At 37.7% G+C, this 23395-nt stretch overlaps 1 protein-coding gene across 1 annotated transcript in view; it reads right to left on the reverse strand.

The window, feature by feature from the left end:
- Nucleotides 1-23395, reverse strand: part of CLSTN2 (calsyntenin 2) — a 396925-nt gene that overhangs the window by 77905 nt on the left and 295625 nt on the right. The window contains exons 3-5 of the mRNA XM_042796569.1: nt 17111-17306; nt 15159-15367; nt 8462-8611 (exon numbers count right to left, since the gene is read on the reverse strand). Of these exons, the coding sequence (XP_042652503.1) occupies nt 8462-8611; nt 15159-15367; nt 17111-17306 (555 nt within the window). The remainder of the gene's footprint in view (nt 1-8461; nt 8612-15158; nt 15368-17110; nt 17307-23395) is intronic.

Consider the following 23395-nt stretch of genomic DNA (forward strand, 5'->3'; position numbering starts at 1 on the left):
TTCATGTCCATGACCAATAGGTATATAAAAAAATTTAAAAAACTCCTAAGAAATCTTTCCAGGTTTGACTGCTAATCTACAAGCTAGTAACATACAAATGACAGGATTACTCAATTTGATGCCACATAAAAATTTAAGCATCTTAAATGAGTGATTTGTTAAGGAAATCATAATCAGAAAGTCTGACCCAGTTAAATCTTCTCCATAACAAAGAGAAGACTCCACTAGAAGAACCAACTTCCAAAGGCCTGCTAAGGCACCATGGTTTACTAAGAGATTTGAACACAAATCTAATCAGCATAAAGAAACATCCACATACACCTTTTCTTTCTGTACCATGCTGATAGTTTTTTTTTTTTTTTAAAAGAAAAAAAAAAAAAAGGAGTTAGACAGAAATTTAGAATACTGCAGGACAGTTGTAAAGTCTGCTGTTGCAGGAGTTAGTGAACCATAATAGAATAGCACTTGTGCCTGAAATAGTGACACCAAATACTTCATTGAGTCACAAAATGCCAAGCCCTAATAGTGGCTCACAGGGGCGCTGCTCCAGCCCCCCGAGCATCTTCGTGGCCTCCTCTGAACTCACTCAAGCAGGTCCGTATCCTTCTGCTATTGGGGGCCCCAGAGCTGGACCCAGCAGTTTTCCCCCCACCGACCCCCCCAAGACCCTCTCCACAGGGCTGCTCTCCAGCCACTCCTCGCCCACCCTGGGTTTGTGCTTGGGATTGCACCAACCCACGGGCAGGACCTTGCACTTGGCCCCGTTGAACTTCATGAGGTTTGCGCAGGCTCCTGAGCCTAGATGAGCTGATCCCTGAATATCAACCAGCTTCCTTAGGCCCCTCTTGCCTCCAGGGCTTTATCCCATGCTATTCCGCCAAGCAGATCCTTGAAGAGGCCAAAGTCTGCTCTCCTGAAGGCCAGGGTAGTGAGCTTGCTGTGTGCCCTGCTTGCTGCCCTAAGGATCTTAACCCCACCATTTCACAGTCACTGCAGCCAAGGCTGCCCTTGAGCTTCACACTCCCCACCGGCCTCTCCTTGTTGGTGAGAACAACGTCCAGCATAGCATCTCTCCTTGTCGGCTCCTCTATCACTCGGAGAAGGAAGTTATCATCAAAGCATTCCAGGAATCTCCTGGACTGCTTATGCCCGGCTGTGTTGTCCCTCCAACAGACAGCACAACGGTTGCAGTCCCCCGTGAGGACCATGACTTGTGAACTTGAGGTTGCTCCTATCTGTCTACAGAAGACCTCCTCTCCTTGGTCTTCCTGGTCAGGTGGCCTGTAGCAGATTCCCACTAGAACATCACCTGTCCCTGCCCTCCCTTTAATGCTGAGCCATAAGCTCCCGGTCAACCTCTCATCCATCCCCAGGCAGAGCTCCAAGCACTCCAGCTGGTCATTGATGCAGAGGGTGACCCCCCTCTCTGTATCCCCTGTCTGTCATTCTTAAAGGGCATATACCCCTCCATTCCAAAATTCTAGTCATATGAGCCATCCCACCACGTCTCGATGCCAATAAGATCATAGCCTTGCAGGCATGTGTGTGTCTCTAGGTCATCTTGTTTATTCCCCATGCTACACACATTTGCATAGAGGCATTTATTTAATTTGAGTCCCTGGTGAAGCCAAATCCTTGGCTGTGGCACTGGTTCCACAATTAACTGCCCGATTCGACTGGCTCTTTCAAACCTCTTCCCTTTGACCAGGAGAACTGATGAAAACAACTATCTGTGCTCCAGAGTCCCTCATTGCCACTCCCAGGGCTTTGCAGTCCTTCTTGATACCCCTTAGACCGCTCCTGGCTGTATCCATGTGAAATAACAGCAGCAGATAATGTGTCCATGTGAAATAACAGCAGCAGATAATAGTGGGCTGTACCAGGCTCAGCAGTCTCTCAGTGACAGCCCTGATTCAAGCCCCTCAGTAAGCAGCACACCTCTCCAGTGAGTGCGTCAGGTCGGCAGATGGGTGCCTCTGTGTCTCTCAGAAGAGACTTCACTACCACTATTGCCCCGCTCATGGAAGATCTTGCAATGAAACTTAAAAAAAGAGGTGTTTTTTTTTTTTTTTTTATAATTGTAAATGCAGAAAGGTGAAAACAGGAGTGAACTTCCACAGAGCTATACAGAAATAAGAATTTAGTTAAATAGGTTTAAAATGAATAGTTTATTGCATCAGTTAAAATGCAAGATACAAGCAAAGACAGGCTTTAGTATTTCAATTGTAACACACAGAGAGAAGTGCCTAAGAGAGGGCAATAATAGGTTATTCTGAAAATATAAAGTTCATGGTGCACAGGGAACTAACTAGTAAAGATCTCTGTGAATCTGCCTTGGGATTGTTATTTGATATTTTTCCATTAATGGTCTTGGCACAAAACCAGGACTGTGCTAATTACTTCTACTAGTGACAAAACTGCAAGGCAATTTGACATTGCAAGTCAATATGGAAAAAGGATATCCCAAGCACAGAATAAGATGACCTGGAGAACTGGTGTTACAGAAATATTGCTTTGTAGTAATGATACAAGGTGCCAGTATCACGTTCAGGAGCTTCAGCAAACTGGAAACTCATCACTGAAAAATGACACATAGAAAAAGAGCTGATTCCATTAAGTGAATAACAGCATGTCCATGAGCCACCAGTGCGATATAGCCAGGCAAAAGAAAGCTAGTCCTGGAATATATCAAGCACTGTATTTCCAGTAAGAGGCTACAGTAAAAAGAAACACGTGAAAACACCTTATCTGGAATGCTCAGGAAAGATGTATTTAGCTGTAATACACAGAATATGCTGAGGAAAGGAGAGCATATCTTAAATTAGATTGAAACAAGAATGACTGCTTTCTCTAAATATGACTGGTAGTCAAACAAAAGAAAAAATAATGTTGACACATAAATGAGAATGAACTTAAGTAAACTTCGAGCCCCAAAATCATAAGTACTCAGAAGTTTAATTTATTTTCAAATGTCTGAAATAGGTGTTTAAAGAGTGGATATTCTAGTAAAATGATGCCATTCAAGTTAATAGCTGATTGTAAGCATTTCATTCTGATTACCTTATTTTAAGGATGTATGGATAATGCATGTACAGCAGCTCCAAGACTAGACAGGCATAAAGGCTCCCTGCTCTGCAATAAATCTCATTTTTAAAAATATGGGTAAATATCTCATAGCTAAGACAACACAGAAGCACTGCATTTTAAACTGCTAGGTACGTGCACAAGAAGAATAGAAATTGATTTATATTTATTGCAGAAAATATTTGAGCCTCTAAAATTGTTCCTGAAGACCAAGAATATTATTTTTATAAGAAAGGTTTCTGCACTTGACCACTCTCCTCCAAATACCCAATTGCTTTAGTAATCATATTGCTTCTTGTTAAAAGCACTGACATCCAACACAGTTTCGGTTTTCCTTGGTAATTGGATTTTACTAGAAAGCCCACATGAATAGCATTGCAAAATCATTCAGCATCTACTGCAAATAGCATCTATGAAGTATGTTGACTCAGAAGTGATCTAAGATCACTCTGCTACTAAAAGAGAAGTTCCTGCCCTCCTCTGAACAAAAATTATATTTTGTCAGGAAGAGAGAGCTGATCTGTCCTGCACATGGACTCTGAATGACTATTCAACATTAAAGAGATGGTAAGAATGTGCGTTTTGGTGCTAGCAAAGCCTCAGTGAGCCCTACATGACTTAAACAAGAAGTAACATGCAATATCTTTGATACACTAACTACTCTTACTAAATATATTTATAGTCTTTAAGGTAAATAAACAAAACGAAGCTTTTATTTCAAAACTATTTTTAAGCAAACACTAAGTGGAAAGTCATTGAATTTTTAAGGAACATTTTTTTTAAGATGAATTTTAAAGGAACTTCTATTTTATATTGTTACCTCAGGTAATTAGGTTAAGCGTGTATATGGATTCACAAGACTTGAAGGTAGGTGTAGGAAATCTTTTCAAATTAGTAAAAAACTTCAGGCTGGATGCTGTGAAATCCTGTTTTCTAATCAGTCCTAACTTATTCTTAGATTGGAGGTTAGTGAGCATTGCTTATTCAAGGACCATATTAAATTTGGCAGCAAAAAATTAAGTTCTCTTTGGTCAGAGCAGACGAGGTGACTTATAATTTTTGGACTGTTGTCTTTTTTACATACTTACCTCCCTCAAAAATACATTCAACCTTCCCTGTTTGTTTTAGAAACAGCAGAGTCCTCTGATACTTTATTGGATTATTCAGCTGATTGGTTTAGAGGAGCTTTTTTGTTTTATGCCTTAATAATGCTTCCTGTCTGAAATCAATTGCATTTTAGGGAACAACCTGACTTTTGGTTTAATTGTCAGTAGTTGAGCAGACCTCTAGCAGTCTCAAAACATATTTTAATTTTTTGGGGACATGACTCTGCTCTTCATTTTTGAGGCTAAACTCCTCTTTATTTTCTTCCTATGTAGTACATCATTCACCAGAGACTACAGTACAGGAATAATTATTTTCAACTTTCTGCTATCTTGCATCCTTCAGCACACTGTTTTATATTTTATTTCCATTTGTTATCCCACTAGGGGGAACAGTAACAACTGCAGTTTTATGGAGACCGTTCCTAAAAGTAGCAGCAATAAGAAAAGACAATATTATGGTATCATAAATAAGCTAAAGAAAACATGATGTTGATTACAGGGTTTTGACTCTTTCTTATTCACCTCATGTTTTTAAATGAAAATACTATAATGATATTTAGTATTGTGTTGCCAGAAGTCTGTCTACCCGGCTCTGAATAAGGCAGAAATAACTTTACAGAAATCACTACTTGTGATGTTAAAACTACTGTAGTGAAAAGAACTACACTGGAAGTGAATCTACAGGAAAAATGTGCAGTGTCTGCTCTGTGTATGTAGAACTGAAACAAAGGCAGAGCCTGGGAGGAATGGACAGAATCCCAGGGAATGTGCTGAAGATAATAGGGTTGTTCTTGGTATGGAAACCCACTAATTGTGTTTTTTTTTTTTTTAAAAAAAAAAGTAAACAAAAAGTAGAAATAACTTCAACTGCAAATCTACCTATTATGGTGTCAGAAATACTATCATCTAGCATTTCTTTATAATGTAGTCTCTTTACTTACCTGGTAGTGATGACTCCATTGTTTGAAAATCATGGAGGTTAACATACAGATAGCATGAAGAGAATTTGTAGAGTAGCTGTACAGGTCAGTTGACAAAACTCACTAATGACACTTTTTAATTAAAAAAAAAACGATTAAGAATTATTTAAGTTCATTGATTTACATCTTTAGCTTGCTTAGGACACTGAACACTTCAGAGTAGTCTGCTCAGAATGGTTTGATGTCCATTTGGGTCAAGTTTGTTTCTAAAGTAGCCTCATAATCGAGTGGGGTCTCGTTGTTTGCTGAAAATTTCTGTGTGGGAATGCTTGTTGATTGCATATTAATGTCCCTCTTCAAGAAGTAGGGAAGCACCTCCTTAATTTAATGAAGACTTAAATGCTATTAGCCCAAGGAAAGACTGTTTAAAGGATAGAGCCTTGGCTTGTTGAGTCTTATTTGCTCTGCTGTACATATCAGTCATGTATAGAATCAGCCTCTAGAAACAGGAATAATGTTTTATGTAAACCTTTCCTGTCCCACCCCTGCTCAATGGAGGGTATCTGCATTGAAATTTATTGCACTGAAATTTTTAACACTGAATTTGCATTAGACTACCACAAACTCTGTTCACAACAGTTGCAGAAAGAACTGTACAATATTTCAGATTACTAAAGCCAGTAACTGTTAAGAACTAACTGCCAATGATATAAATTGAAATTCCAAATATTTACTTGTTCAAGCTAACAAAGAAGAACAAGAAAAAAAAAAACAAAACCCAAATCATCTTTTGGCAACTTCTATGTTATAGCCAAAGGCTCAACATATTAATCTTTTCTGTCAAGCAAAACATCACTGTACCTCCTTAAGTCATCCAATCTTTTCAAACATATAATTATTCCAAAGATGAAGCATACCTACTGGCTGCCTCTTTGCGGGGAGGTCAGAGTGACAGACACAGGGAAGAACGAACACTAAATAACCTCCATTCCCAGTCTCCAGATTTCCTCTTTAAGTCCTGGAAATACTATTAGTAAGTTTTGCTTATTTGATTTTTTTTTTTCTTCCCTAGCACAAGTTAATTTTTTCAGATATTGGCTCAGAGTAGAAACAATATCACCTGTGTGATTATCTTCACCTTTAAAAATAAGGAGGCATAAAAAACTCTCATTAAGAAAAATGTAGAAATTTCTGGAAGTACTATGTTGCAGCTAATTTTCAAATTATAATTAATGACTTGGTATTTAAGAACTAAATTGATATCTACCCAAGTGTTTACCTAACGCCCTTATACCCTGAGTAGGCAAACACTAGCCTCTTGCACTTTGTGCCATTTGACCTGGAGACATGCCAATGAAAAGAAACAGTCACCAGTTTGACAGATGGAAAGGTACAATTCCACATGGATGGCATGGAATAAGCTAGAGCAGAACATATTGAGCTATTTCATATTTTTACCTTGCCTATGATAAAAACCCATCATAAAACTTTATCAGATCAGAAGGGAGAAAGAATATTGGTGCCAAATGGCCACAGAAATAAACAAAAAGCCCAAATTCAAGCATAATGAATGCTATCAAAATATATCCTTTCCCATCTAAGATGCTTTAGACAAGCTGCTTTAAACCTTCTTATGTATTGCATTACTTTTTTAAGATAATGTTGCTTTATATATGCTGTCTTCTCTATGTTCTCACCATCACACTAAAAATAACAAGCTGGCAGCCTCTCATATTAAATACCAACTAGCGTTAAACAAATCATCAGTCACATACAGCTCTGACTTCCAGAAGAGAAGAAAATAAATTTTACATGTATAAAATAATAGCTGAATTCCAGCTTTTCATTAGAAACTTAAATACCTTGTAAACACTTCACATAATCTAAGATGAACAAAGCATAAAAAACAATCTAACAAACAAACCTTATTTGAGGTTGTTTCTATTACTTTTATTGGCTACCTGGTATCTATACCCACCTGATGAGACAAGCAATGACCATCTGTCCTACAATTGATGCTTGAACTATGAAATAAGTATGTGAATATTGGAAAATATAAACATACCATTAGTAAGGTATCTTTGCAAAAATTATTCAATAAATAAAAAATGTAAATGGAAATAATATGGACATTTTAAAAAAATCAACAATTGCACCCATTTTAATACAAATTCCAAGCTAATTTGGGAGTGTTTAATTTATTTGAGATGACTCCATAAAATGGAAACAGAGCATTTCTACAGTGTAAAGAGACTATATTAATTTTATAGAATAAATCATGGAGTTTTGAACAGCAAGATCAGAAAATGTGAAAATAGTTCATAATTATTCTACTTTTCTTAAAAAAAAGGATGCTCTTCTAAATATTTGGGTAGGTGGGGAACTAGTACATCCCTGCAAAATTAAAACGTGGTTGTACTCTATGTGAGGACTGTGAAAATGAAATCATAATACTGCACACATTTCCTAATAAGGTCCTCTAGACCAAAGCTTCTCATTTCACAAAGAAAACCTTTATCCCTCTAAATGTCAGTCTGCAAATCTACCTTCAAGTAAGACAGCCAAACTGATTTTTTTTCTTCTCAATCATTCTCTTCAAAAATGACAATTATGAAGATCAGGTTAGTCCCGAATGACCTCTGCATAATGTGGTTACATCCAGTTGGTTTGTCCCTAATCTAGCCCTCATTTTCATCTTAATTCCTTATAATTTGGGGCTAATCTATCTTCCTAATACATTGCCAGCTGGGTTTTTCTCCATTTTAGACAGAGTAGACCACAGATCATTACAATCTTTTTAGAAAACCAATTGCTACTGAAATGTCTCAATATGAAGATGGCAGTCACAATAAAAAAAAATGCCTTTTGCTCCCTCTGCCAGTCAAACACGCCTTGGCTCATGCATGTGTGCACTTGAAAACCAAATCTGTACCTGGAACAAGATAACCTGAACAACTCTGGCACGCATGGGAAAACTAGCTTGTCATGGTGGCTTCACAAGTTTTATCTAAAGGAGTAGTAGGAGAAAGGTGAATCAGAAGCATTTTTTTAATGTTTCAGTATATTCAGACTGAATTAAAAAATAGCTTATTATAACAGAAATTTTTCTTTTTTCTTTTTTCCTAATTTGTTCTTTGTTCTGACTAGAGAAGAAACACGGCAAATGCAACTAAGTATGGGATTATTATCCACTTTTTTAACAGGCTTGGAATAAAGTAAGCATAAGAAATAGTAAAAGTTTTCTACAACACTGCAATAAGCACCCTGGTTTCCTTACCATGAGGTGGAGGGAAAACAGTAAAAAAAAAAAAAAAAATTAATTTTAAAAAATTAAAAATATATGAACCTTACCTTGCCATCCTGGTTTGCATACTGGTTTGACATTAACTCGTACTAAGACATCTTCTGTTGCATGTTTTTGACCACAGTCAAAAGCTGTTACCATTATCTCATACTGGTGCTGTTTATCATAGTTCAGTTTCTCAGTGTTTCTGATGTTACCTATAGATTCAATACAACATTCAAAAATTACTTCTTGGCTAAGCATATACAGACTATACCATTTGGGTCCTGGTTAATCAAGTCCTCCGTGACCAAAAAACTCTTTGAAACACATGGGACATCCACAGGCAGGACACTTTGAGAAATGGGAAGTATTTTCTTTCAATCCAGCAGAGAAATAAAGAAGTTCTTAGACAAATATAAGATGCTACAGATATAATGTAGGCATGTCTATATTAGAAAACATCTGTTAAACAACACTTTCTAAAATAAGACAGTAAGACTGATTAGCAGTTACACCGTGAAATGTAAAGTATGAGTAAAAGCAACCTCAATTTCCACATTTTCCCAGAACACAATAATTTAACATGGCAGCCACAATCCTGAGATCAACTGATGAACGTGTCCCCAGCCCACGTATCTTCCTTCTTTCCCTAGAGCTACTACTCTTTAGGTGAGAGAGATTTTTAGCCCTTTAAACCTTTCCCTGACTTTTAAAAATAGGAAAAGCCCTAGAATCTCTTCAATTAGAGCACTTAGTGGTATTTTATATGACAGCATAAAGTTATGACATGGAAAATAAAACTCAGCAACAACAGATATTATCTGCCAAACATGACAGATACATAGGGTTGACAAAGTACTTGTTTTGGGAACAAAGGCATTACCACTTCCCCAAGGAAAGGAAAAAAATCTTTCTTGGAGCACTTCCTGAAGGATTGGAAGATTACTGTGCAGAACTCATGTTTTTGTAAATAGTAAGTTCAGCATTTTAATTCTGTCCATTTCAATTGAAATCCCCTCCCAAGACCTGCTGGCCAGATTTCTCTTGATGCAGCCCAGCACACGGGTGGTTTCTGGCCTGTGAGTGCACATTGCTGGCTCAGCAGTTTTCCCCCCACCAACCCCCCAAGTCCCTCTCCACAGGGCTGCTCTCCAGCCACTCCTCGCCCACCCTGGGTTTGTGCTTGGGATTGCACCAACCCACGGGCAGGACCTTGCACTTGGCCCCGTTGAACTTCATGAGGTTTGCGCAGGCTCCTGAGCCTAGACGAGCTGATCCCTGAATATCAACCAGCTTCCTTAGGCCCCTCTTGCCTCCAGGGCTTTATCCCATGCTATTCCGCCAAGCAGATCCTTGAAGAGGCCAAAGTCTGCTCTCCTGAAGGCCAGGGTAGTGAGCTTGCTGTGTGCCCTGCTTGCTGCCCTAAGGATCTTAACCCCACCATTTCATAGTCACTGCAGCCAAGGCTGCCCTTGAGCTTCACACTCCCCACCGGCCTCTCCTTGTTGGTGAGAACAACGTCCAGCATAGCATCTCTCCTTGTCGGCTCCTCTATCACTCGGAGAAGGAAGTTATCATCAAAGCATTCCAGGAATCTCCTGGACTGCTTATGCCCGGCTGTGTTGTCCCTCCAACAGACAGCACAACGGTTGCAGTCCCCCGTGAGGACCATGACTTGTGAACTTGAGGTTGCTCCTATCTGTCTACAGAAGACCTCCTCTCCTTGGTCTTCCTGGTCAGGTGGCCTGTAGCAGATTCCCACTAGAACATCACCTGTCCCTGCCCTCCCTTTAATGCTGAGCCATAAGCTCCCGGTCAACCTCTCATCCATCCCCAGGCAGAGCGAAGTGTCAAAACAATTTAATCTACCTATTTAACTCTCAAGTTGCTTTTTTAGTGCCTGTCTAAGAGGATTTAATAAAAAACTGCCACTGTACACTTAATGATTCATTTAATATCCGCTCAGTTGTTCTTTCCTTTCTACGTTACATTATTTCTTACATTAATCTTTGTATTTCCCTATTTGGTTCTCCTCCGCATTATTCTAGGCCATGTTCAGCAGAGATAATTCTCAAGAAAGCAGAACTGTCTGAATCGACATTATCAGACTCAGAATTTGTATGGCACATTAACTGTCCTTTAAGATTTATAAATCATTACAACATATTTGCATTTCAGTAAATCTGTCTTCCAAGATTTGTATTTCATTATGGTCTTTTAAGATTTGGACTACAAAGATTCTGACTATTAGGTGTTATTCTGAAAGGTCATTTGGATGACTTGCAGATGTTACTTGATAGTTTATCGATTTCCTAATTATTCTATTTTTTTGTTACCTTTGATGTTTTATGCTTCTTTGTTATTTTACAATTTAATCAATATGTTTAAAAAGTAGACACAGAAGGGAAGCACTATAGATAGACTAGAATTTTAGAGATGACAGACCGAGGATTTCTATTTACATCTCATCCATAAATAAAAAGATAATTGATAACTTTAATAAAATGAAAATTTTAATGGGAAAAGTAAGTACTTTTCTACACAGTTCACAATTAGAACATAATTTTTTTTTTTTTGTCTTTCAAAATCTCTGCCTTTTCCTGGAAACACACAAAACTATAACAGATTTAAAAAACAGAAACAGATAAGTGACAACAGGAATATAAAAATTTCTTCCTGAGGACACACATATTTACTTCTGTTTCTTCAGGGTCAGTTTTGGGCATAGTTTGATACAGACTTCTCTCTTTTATGGCTGGCTGTCTTCTTATTTTGGAGCAGTCACAAGAACGGGGAAAGACTTGACTGATTTACTATTGCAATTTCCTCTTTAATTCCATGTTTACTTCCCATGTGTATAAGAAGTATAAAACTGAATCTCCTAACTCTTACAAGAGGTAAGGGCTACCGAGGTTACATGTGTGGCCTCTGACTTCAGTCTGCTTATAGGAGTTCCCAGCTGCCAAGAGCCACCAGGAGCTGTATTTGGCCATATGTCAACTGAAGGATTAGAATTACTTCTTGTCAATAAGGTTCATTTTTCAATGATAATGGAAAGAAATTGTGGTTTAGCAGTTAATTATCACATGCAGATGCTTAACTATGTAGTTTCGCTCCTTTTCTGACAATATGAAGTTTGCATAGCTCCTAACAGAGATCTCAGTGCTGTAAAGGATTACCTTGTGAGATTCTGTCCACATCTATTTTCTACTTGATAGAACCTGTAGTGACTGGACAGATAAGTCAGTAACTCATCTTCATAGAACCAGAGAATACAAAGTTGAAAGGGACCTCAAGGATCATCTGGTCCAACCTCTCTTGGCAAAATCTTCATACTAAACAATGTGAACATGTATTTGTGAAGTGCTTCCCAGTAGTGGGTGGCAAATATAGTTATCCCTATTTTAGACATGAGAATAGGTCAGAGCCATGACAGAATTTGTATCTATATCTAAATTCTCTGATCATCTGAGCATTATCCCTCACAAACAAAGGCAAAAAATGCATAAAAATGTTGTTTTGCTGGCATTACAAAAGATCCGTGCACTGTGGTTGAATTTTCCTGATGCCTGAGAAAAGCCTACACAACATTAATATAACTCATGTGATGATTGGGATTCTCTGCTAAGACGACAACTAGATGAAACAGCATGCAAAAGTCTTAAAACATATTATATCTCAAGCTTTTAGTCCCAATTCTTTGCACAGAAAAATGTAAATTTGGCCTTTGCCTTTACACAATTGTATTTGATGATCAAGAATTCACTACCTTCCAAGTTAGGCTCATCATATACAAGAGTCAATTATTATTTGTGTTATGGTTTCATAACACAATGTAATTTTATTCACAAAAAAAAATACGTACCAACAGTCAAAGTTGCCAAATGTAAATAGGAAGCTTTATATTACCTACCTTTAGGTGCCTAACTGACAAATATGTACAAGAACTACACCAGAGCCGAATGCTGCTTCCAGTGCCAGTTCTGGGGGCCTATTAACTTGTGCCTCACACAGTTCGGTGATGTGAAGTAGACTGTGCACTGCTACTGTCTGAAGGGTCGTCTTTTCCTCTCTGCTAATGTTCCTCAACGCATAATATAATTTTTCAAGATAATAAAATGCTCCCTGGCTTGATGTAGATACAAGAAATAAATTTTGCCTAAAAGACAATGATCTCCCATAAGAAAACAGCTGATGGAATAACATGTTCATGTTCCTAAAGGCCTGCGTTTGTGGTTAGTATCATAGGTCAGTGGTGAAAAAAATTCACCATCTGGGACTGATAATGTCATGTTTTCATCACACACCCCCTACTTCTGGGGGCCTCTTCAATATTTAGATTTCATTCTAAGGATCAAATACTCTTTCTGGACAATGAAATTCCACATCTGTGTTACTGAAAAGCAGAAAAAAATCATAACTTGAGGAAGACACAAGAACCTAGATTTGTTTTTCACAATGGGTAAAAAACCCTATAAACAAAATCCTAATTAGCACAGTATTAACAGACAGTCCCAGGCATCTCATACATCTATTTTAATCATCTTATAGGTAACAAAAATGGGTACAATGCCAAAGAATTTCCACCAGAGAAAGGTTATATCAGCTGGCATAGAGAGACATTCTCAGCAGTGAAATGTGTTGGAACTAAGCAACATATTTCTGTCACAAAATAGAAGTGCAACCATCTATTCTAACTCTGTCTCTAATCCCAGTAGTTTTAAGCAATTACCATTATCTAAAAAAAAATGCAAATTAGACTGCAATTACTGTTGATTGTGGCAGCACTGTGCCTTTAGTGAACAAATAGATCAAAAAATATTAATTGAAATCATGACCAAGAAACTGCAAGTATTACAACCTTCTACCAATTATTCACTGCAGGCTTTAAAGTCATGTTTAAGTCAATGATTTTCTCATTGCCTTTTCTGAAAACCAGGTCCCAGGCACATGAAGACAAAGATGTAACCAAGGATCCCTGACACTTCTCATGCTTTGATCATGCCTCTGACTGTAAAACACCCATGATCACTCACATGAGCCACCTGCACTGTGTGATAGGAGCTGAAAAGGCATAAGCAACAGAAATGTCTGCTCTGGATCATGCTAATCTGTTTTAGTCAGATATTTATTTTATGGTATAAAATTATGAAACCACCTGCGACTTGTGTAAGTAACCAGCCTCATACTGGCAAGTCACATGGACCTCTGGAAAAATAATGGTTTCTAACAGAAACATGGAGAACTTCCTTTTATGACAACATGGGAAATCTCACAATTAGAAAAAAAAAATATCCGTAGAGAGGAAAAGCTTCTAGGGAATAGCAAACACATAGCTACTTTCAAATGGCCACTTCCTGTAAAAAATTCTTTGTGCAACTGCTCTGGCAAAAGATTACTGTGCCAGCTGACCTCATTTACTTCAACATACTCATTACGATTATGCCTCTTATATAGTATACTTGCCTCCCAATGTATTATAGCAAGACGGCTTTTTTCCCCACTGTAATTTTCAATTTATTGACGCTAACAGGTTATTATCTTTTGATGCTCAGCTATGCATTATGCAAGAACTGCACAAATAAAGATGAATAATTTTTTAATAGGGGAAAAGGTTTTTATAAAGCATCCCAACATGACAATGACTGCTTAGAGAAAACAGTAGCTCCATTCATGCTTTCAATTTCCAATTTGGCCAAAAATCAGATTTAACTTCCAAACTGTATTCTCCTACATACAACATGAATTAAATGCTTCTGTTAGGAAAGATAAATCAGATCATTGCTGGGCATGAACACAGGGTGCTTGTTTTGGAGAAACAAGTTCTGTAAGCACAGGAATTTCCATTTTGAACTTCTGCACAATTGTGCACCCGTGAAGATCAATAACAAGGACTCTATCTACAAAGTGATGCCAACATGGACTGCTGAAGTACCTGAAAGACAAAGCTACTATTTTGTATTGTCTGAAGCAAGCAGAGAATGGGAGGGAGGATATTCAACACATTTTTAATGCACCCCAGCCACCTCTCCCAAACTCGGTGTCAAGTTCTATGCTTTTCTCTGATGAGAAAAGCAGGAAGCTGACAGAGAGGGCTGCCAAGGTCAAAAATTATCGCATGTGGAAAACTTAATATGGTTTATTATTTTTCCTATAATATTATATACATTAGAAAACCAACTAAAATCTAAAACCACAAAAAATTATAGTACTTCTCCAAAGCATATTTTCTTCCATACCCCAGAATAATGTATTTGCTTCAGGAAGCACCACAAAAGGGTAGATCTGCAGACCCACAGCCTGAAAGTTTTAACGATCAATAAACAGATCCAGAATATTGTCAGTTCTACATTTAGACTCTGCTCCAGAAAGTTCAGAAGACTGGGACTAGCTACAAACAAGTGACTAAATCCCATTAGGTAGGGTTACATGCTGCATTAGGAAATGCCATCACTTGGATGGGAAACTAGATCTGAGACAATTAAGAGAATGGACTGAGTGGCAAAAAAACATATTGTTCATCTAAAAATGGGGTTTTAATTTCCACAGTAAATTACTGCAGCACTTTCTGACCCAATCTTACATGAAAGGGATGGAATTTCCCAGAGCAATGGTTATTTTGTTCTCAGAGATGAGAACAGGATTACTCTCGAATTAAAACTCAGGCCAGGTTACCAGCTAACGTCAATAGATAATTACAGTAACTACAGAAATTACTGCTACCTGTCCCAGAACTTACAATTACTCCTTCTCCATACTCACCATTTCTGTCAATGGCAAAAGGAACATCAGTTGTGACAATTTCATAATTGCAGATCTGGCTATACTGTGGGGAACAATCCTCGTCTATGGCTTCTACCTGCAGTATGCTGTCATAGATCTTTCCCTCTGTCACGGTGGCCTTATACACACTCTCCTTGAAAGCTGGTGAAAACTCATTGACATCCTTTACCTGGATATGGACCACTGCCCTAAAATAGGTAAATAAAGAGATCAAAGAGAAAAATGAATTTAACCTGACACATCACTAACAGTTTGTTTTCAAAACACTTGGAAAGAGTAACAAAACACATCTAGAAAACTATGTAAACATCTGTTAAAATAAGATCTTACTGAACTTCCATATTTAATTTGCCCAATCTGATATCATAATGTGGCACTAGGTAGAAACCTAATGCCACAACTTGTAGGGACGGAGATTTACAGTTCTCCCTATTAAAACTGATCTGCCTCTTAAAATGGACCCCCCCCCAGCAGAGAGTCAGTGATACCATTTCAGTGTAAAATGGGTTAATAAGCAAAAAAAAAGCAACAGAATTACAGTAGTCTTACATATTCACTATCTAAATATGGTCAGTTTATGAACATTCTTCAATATTAAATAAGCCTCTCACCTTCTGCTAATTATAATTATCTAATGCTTTAATTAGTTACAATTTTTACATGTAAGCCTTTGAGGATCAAAAATACTAGGCCTTTAGTATTTAATAAGCAAATTCTAAAGGCCTTTGTCTGAAAGAATTTGCTATCTGGTTTGATAGGCAAGGTAACAGAGGGACAGAGAATTGAAGGGACTTTCTAGATCAACGGCAGAGTCGGTAGTAAAGGTTGGGACCCCAGACAGCCTAGTTCAGTGTGTGGTTTACTATACAGACCACTACAAGAAAGTGTAACAAAGTCTTGTCCTGATGGGCCAGATTTCAACTGGTCAGGATTAGACCAAAATTTTCCATAAGTGGAATATACTATCTCATTAGTGACACGTGAGGGAAAAACATAACAAAGTTGAAGAGTATGAAGCAAAAACTGTTTCTGTGACTTGGTGGTTATTTGATTTTGCAGGCTTCCTTCTAACTGTGTATTCTTTTAAAATATCCTGAAAAACTTCAGTGTGCATTATAGAGCTAATTAATTTTTTAATTGTCACATGTCCTGGATGAGCAAAAGGAATAACTATTACTATTAATCATTTATTTAAATGACTTTCAGCAAAATGAACAATTTGTACAGCAGTTATACATCCACATGTGAGTTTAATTCATCTTTAACAACAAATGGTCTGGACCTTAGTTTCATGAATTGAAGGGGAAAAAAGGCACTGTGCCACTTAAGCTTATGCAGGCAATTAGCTCCACAGTAAAAAGTACCACCTACTAACCTTCACTACCCCGCCTCTTTTGGAGGATTTTAATTCCTCTGAGACTTGCTGCCCAAAAGCTGAGATCAGAAATACACTGTACAAAGGTAACACTGCTGCATCTTGTATACATGCACATACAGACAAAAAGAAAAAAAAAGAGATTTCTCCTTTCTTACCATATGAAATGAGATGCACAGAGAGAAAACCTATTTAGAATTTTTAAGTATCAATTAAAAGCTAACTTCCATGTCCTGGATAATCTCTTTAGTCAATATACTTAATGTGAAAGCAAAAATGAAAAAATAAACCAAAACTGAGATGCATTTCTCTGCTTGAACACAGACCCTATTAAAAGCTTAAACTGGAACCACTGCAGAATGGGTAAAATTGCAGGAGAAAAAAAAGAAAAATATTTTCTAAAAGTAAAAAAGGAATAAAATGTAGATGGGTTATTACAACAATGGTTCATCTTAGTTTTATTTGCTTTCTAGCTAACTACATAATAAAAAGAAGCCCTTTGATCTGACCTGTACTGTAGAGTCAAAGCAAAAAAATAATTCTCATTTTCACCCACTTGTGAGATTTCTTCCAGTTTGTTCCACTTAGTCCTGATCCACAGTCATAGGCCTGGATGATGAATGTATATTCCTTCTGCAGTTCACAGTCAATAGGACTTTTTGCTTGAAGACGACCTTCTCCAGATGTCTTGTTTAGCACAACAGCTTCGAAGGGCATTTCTTGTCCATGAATTTTAAAAGCACAGATTTCACCTGTAAGGAAAAGTATAAAACGACCATAGTCAGGGAGGTCTAAGTCTTATGCACTAGAGCAACACTGGAGAAGTTAGCACTCATTTGTATTTCACATGCTGTTACAGATGGGGGAAGTACAGACTCAGGCATCGGTTTAGGTCCAAAAGGGCCATTGACCACACGCTCGTAGATCGTGATGTGGTGAGTGCAGCTCTGGTCACGCACTTCCCTCTTTCTCTATCATTATTAAATAATTTCCTTATAACCCTAGAAACTATTCCCTAGATACAGTACTAACATGAAGGTTGAGCTAAATTATTTTTGAGCTAAACTAAGACAACTGTATTTAGTTAAAGAAAACAGCAGAAAGAAAAATAGAGATTATTTTAGAGATTTTTGTTTGTTTGTTTGTTTTTGTTTGTTTGTTTGCCTTTTTTTTTCTAGCTGCTGTCACTCCTTCCTTGAGCCGCTTGAGCTGCCAGGTAGTAGCAGATGTTCGGATTCTTGCAGTTTAGTTTCCCATCAGTGAAAAAACTAATGATGCAGAACATGGGCACATTCAAAATATATTTTGCTTTATTTACAGACATATATCATCTTTGGAACAGAAGTAGTTGAAGGACCACAAACAAGTCTCCCTTTTGGACATCTCAGTCAGTCACCCACGTTCACACACTCATACATGAACGCATTCTTGGCAGCACCTCGTTCTGACTCCAAACTGCCTCCTAATAGAATAGATCCATAGTTTCTCTCAGAGGAATACTATGTAACAAACCAGATGATACAGCAAGGACTAAAAAAATTGATTTGGACACAAAAGACAACATTAAAAAATCTTGCAAGAATATGAGTCTGGAAGGGGGAAAATAAGTTTCTGGTGATTGGATTTTTTTTTCAATTCTTCATGCTGATGGCAAGGATATGCACCCTGAATTCATTTTTAGCCACTTCAGAATCCACCTTTAAAAATGAAATATTTATACAAAGACCAATGTGGTTTAAATATTTTTATGACACATTAAACACACACTCTTTTATGAGCAAGTCAGTCTTGGGACATGCATTATAGATTCAAAGCTGACTCCCACTCACATAATCTTTTTCCATTTATTTCCAATTTACAGTTGCAGCCTTTTGGAAATCTCCTTGCCAATCACATCTGAGTCAACTGCCAAATTCTAAATTAACTATGAATCTATGACCTCTAATTGAAGCCTGGCTCCTCTCTTGCTTTTTCTATTAGAATATATTGTTTATATTTCGAGAAGAGAGTAGACAGTGACTTTATAGAAGTGCTGGAGTTCGTAATTGCAATTATGTGTGAGAAAGGAAAAAATGGAAAGAGTGTATGTGTGTAGAGGGTGGGGATTAGGTACACTTAGAGCATCAATACAGGTTTTTCAGGATACTCCCTCTACTACTACCACATATGTTTCTTTTATATTATAATGGGAGCTGAAGCTGAGCTCAGCTATATTCATTTACATTTAGGCAAATGAATCCCACACTTAACAATTGTAATCAATCTTATTAATGTCTTTACAAGATCAGCACTGGGAAAATACATTAAGTATTTGCTTGGACATTTGCCTGCTCCAACCCCTCACTCAAGTGGCAGGAAACGGCAGTGTGGTTTCCCAAGACAGACAAAAGATGCGCTCTTTTCCAGCCTCTCTTTTGTTCACTTTCAATGTGCCCAAATATTTGGAAGAAGGAATGGATTTTATCATGAGAATCAGACTCTGAAAAAGACTAATACTTTGCATATCCATAAAAGTAGGCTCCACAATGTTTATGAACTGTTGCATAGGAAACAAAGCAACAAAGCACAAGATAAAGAGAAGGTTCAAGTGAAGCAGTTTGTTTAGCTTTGATCATGGGCAATGATCACTGAGTTTGTATCTCAACGTTGTCACACAGAACTTTGATAAAAAAAATTTCCTAATTTCCCTGCAACTTCACCATGAAACATTCATCTAAAATGATATTGTGGATTTCAGCTTTATTTTAACTGTATATGAAAATAATGGTGTAAATGTGGGAGGTCTGATGGAAAAATACTATTTGTTGTGTTCTATAGCAGTAGCCTTCACAGTTTCTTAATAATGAAGTTTTCCTCAGATGCACAGTCCATCAACAGAAATCATAACTTGAGTGTTCTGTGTTTTTCATTGTATCGATCCATTGTTTGATTGTAAACAATACAGCATTTCCAGACATCCAAGCCTACTGTTCTTAAAAAACAGAAAGAGCTCAGGGCAGAAAAAAAAAATCACAGCCTTAATCTAAACATTTATAATTTTTTCCTCTCCAAATGCAGAGGCCTGATACAAAGAAATCATAGAAGCAGCACATGTTCTAATTAGTACTCAGCAAATATTTTAGAAGTCTTTATATCCTGCTCCTATGCTAGATACTGCAGCTTTATATATAACTCTAATTTAGTCTTTTATATCCCCATTTGCCAAAGATAAAATAATGACAGCTGCATGGATATGGGAAGATATTTGTAAACACACTGCAAAAAACTCACATACACTTCCAGATTCTGGCTACAGCAACATACTTACATGAAAACAACTGCATATGTTTTTAAAAACTAGGTAAGAATTTTTTTAGAAGGACTCTATTACATTTTCCAAAGAAATGAGTTATCACCTGAAAAAAGAAAATGCACAGCAGTCATAATGATTCTAAAAAGGTGCTAAAATAACTATATTGGAAATGGAAATGATAACAGAGTTGTAAGCTGTAACAAAGCAGATAGTTAAATAAGGTCCACCTTTACATTGTGAGACACACGTATTTACAGATATATAGAGCTACTACTACTAGACATTACAAATAGTGTCTTTAGAAGATAACAGATACTATTTTTCATTATTAAATGAAGATATAGGGCTTTATTTAAACCCAGCTAGGCTAACCCCAGACCTACATGATACTAATGGAAATTGTGCCAAGCTTACATTATTTACTGGCTTCTTAGATAAGTATTGTTAATGTAAGTCATTTGAGGAAAAAGAGACAGGGTTTCTCTCTTACTCAGGCTCACCATTTAAGTTGTAGAACCACCACATTCAGGACCTTGGTACAACCCACCCTCCTTTTCCTTTATAAGGCTGGAGTAACTAGAGTGCAAATTGGGACATCATTTTCCTCACAACAGACAATACACCAAAATGTTAAGCTTTGTTCTTCATTTAATTTGAATGGGTTTGGGTACAGGTGCACATAGAATTTAGTGACTATAAAAATGCTGGTGGCAGTGAGTTGATAAAATAGGGATCAGTTGGCGATACCACATAAACGTAGAAGCACATTCATGCAATCTTATAGCAATTGCATCCAGGATAGCGGGAAAAAATCTCTTTTCTCAGGGCCAGGCTATACATACTGAGGGTTTCCAGTTGTTTCCTATAAAATCTTCTGGTTGCAGGGTTATCTTTACTAAAAGTTGCTTCATTTTAATACATGTTTTAATGAAATTCTGGACATTATGTTTTCCCTTTAAATCATTCAGAAGCCATAAGTACCTATTAATTTTGAAGCTTACATTATTTTAAGTTGTGAAGTATGGTACAGATCCATATGCTACTACCCCAGGGATAATAATCACATAATTTCCTCTGTAAAATTATAATAGCCTCAAAAAAAGCTATTGACAGTTAATCATTTCTGAAATATAGCCAACAAATCATTCCATTGTTTAAAAATTGCTAAAGACAATGTCTCATATCCGGCATCTGCATGCAAAATTTAACGATTATAAGCCTTAATCAAAAAACCTGTATTACAAATTACTGCCTTTTATCTGAAAAACAAAACTCACACTTCTTTCAGCAGAAACAAAAATCACCAATGTTACTCCTTTAACAACCACACAGAATAACACACTTGAACTCAATTTCAGAAGTTATTAAAAAAATTGCATGCTTATTTTGCCTTTCACAACTACCTTTTTCTTTTTCTTCAGCTCTCATTACATCAAGAATACAGAAGACTTCAAGTGAAAAGCTGGGATCTCTGACATTTGATCATTTTCATCAATAGTTGATAAAAGGCAATAGTTGTATGTGAATCAGCAATCACCAAATGTCGTTTCATTCAGTTCAGTGAGGTTCAACAAGGCTAAGTGCTGCACTTGGGTCACAACAACCCCATGCAACACTACAGGCTTGGGGAAGAGTGGCAGGAAAGCTGCTGTGGGAAAGGACCTGGGGGTGTTGGTGGACAGCCATCTGAATATGAGCCAGCAGTGTGCCAAGGTGGCCAAGCCCAAGAGCATCCTGACTTGTATCAGAACTAGTGTGGCCAGCAGGACTAGGGAAGTGATTGTCCCCCTGTACTGGGCCCTGGTGAGGCTGCACCTTGAGTACTGGGTTCAGTTTTGGGCCCCTCACTACAGGAAAGACACTGAGGTGCTGGAGTCTGTCTAGAGAACGGCAACGAAGCTGGTGAGGGTCCAGAGCACGAGTCTTAGGAGGAGCAGCTGAGGGAACTGGGGTTGTTTATCCTGGAGAAAAGGAGGCTGAGGGGAGACCTTATTGCTCTCTACAACGACCTGAAAGGAGGTTGGAGAGAGGTGGGGGTCAGACTCTTCTCCCAAGTAGCAAGCGATAGGACAAGAGGAAATGGCTTTAAGTTGCACCAGGGGAGGTTTAGTTTGGATATTAGGAAAAATTTCTTCACTGAAAGGGTTGTCAAGCACTGGAACAGGCTGTCCAGGCAAGTGGTTGAGTCACCACCCCCAGAGGTATTTAAAAGATGGGTAGATGTGTCACTTAGGGATGTGGTTTAGTGGGGGCTTGGCAGTGTTAGATTTACAGCTGGACTGGATGATCTTGAAGGTCTTTTCCAACCTGAACGATTCTATGATTAACTCCAACCAGAGTTCTCCATATGTTCTATCCTCTCCATTGGTCCTTATGCAGTAGAGTTTATACAACTGTGTTCAGGACATGTCTATGTGCCTGAGTGTACACACATGTATTTGTTCCTGCCATTAACTCCCAAACAATTTGCTAATTTCAACTACATTTTAAAAAGATGAGTTTTTTCCCAGAAGGGCTATGAAGTAATGCAGCTGTACAATACAGAGATGCTTACAGAAATAGAGTAGGGGTAACAAAGAGGTCACATCTCACTAGACAGCAAGCAGTCCACACAAAGACTGTGTAAAAGCTCATCAAAAAGAAAAGCTTCAATTCTATCTTGCACATTTTTGGTACCAGTAAAACAAACATGAAGCTCAAACCTGTAGGAAACCAGGCTTCATTAGTTCACTGCTGACAAAATTAATAATTTATATTCATATCCTATTCTGATTTTATTACTCTCTAGCCTTTTATTATATTTCTTTGTGTGTTTTTCTCAGATGCACAAATCAACATAGCTAATCATTTATTTAGAATAAAGGTTGCAGTTTTATACTGCCTGAGGTAAGCACAGTGTCCCCAAAAGATCACTAAGTACCTAAGAATCAAAGCTGCGTGATCACATGCAAATCCACTCACACCTTAGTAGAGACAAATACTCTGTTCAGGAGTGAGATGCATCTTGAATTTCAATTCAAAGAACAGAGACAGGAATGCCATGACCAAGTCATCACTGTGACCTCTGAAGACTTGCATATGAATGACAATAACACTGTTTTTCCCTTATGTGTCCTTCAAGAACTTGGTTCAGATACATGGATCTATCATGTCATAACAGAGGTATTTGAGAACCATCCATAATTAATCCTCCTCACATACTACATAGCACAACTAGGCTTCCAAGAACTTTATAAAACGTATAAATTTGCTTGTGGATATGACCTTCCTCTTGCTATAAATAAAGGGTTTAAACCATACTTGTCGATGATACTGAAGTACTCAGTCTGAAGCAAAGCTGAATCTTTAACCCTTTACATGTGTTCTTTCCACATGTAGCTAGACATCCAAACACAGGCATGCTGTTCTTTGAACATCGATCATCAAAGATCTCTGTTGGCGCTGGAGAGAAATCTGCAAATAGGCAATGCAGTTAGGACTACTATTCAACTCAGCATCTGTTTTCTCATAAAGGCAGCATGGACCCATCACGTGCAGTTGATGTTGGGT

Source organism: Tyto alba, unplaced genomic scaffold, assembly GCF_018691265.1.
Source record: "Tyto alba isolate M040663 unplaced genomic scaffold, T.alba_DEE_v4.0 Super-Scaffold_10, whole genome shotgun sequence".
Lineage (NCBI taxonomy): Eukaryota > Metazoa > Chordata > Aves > Strigiformes > Tytonidae > Tyto > Tyto alba.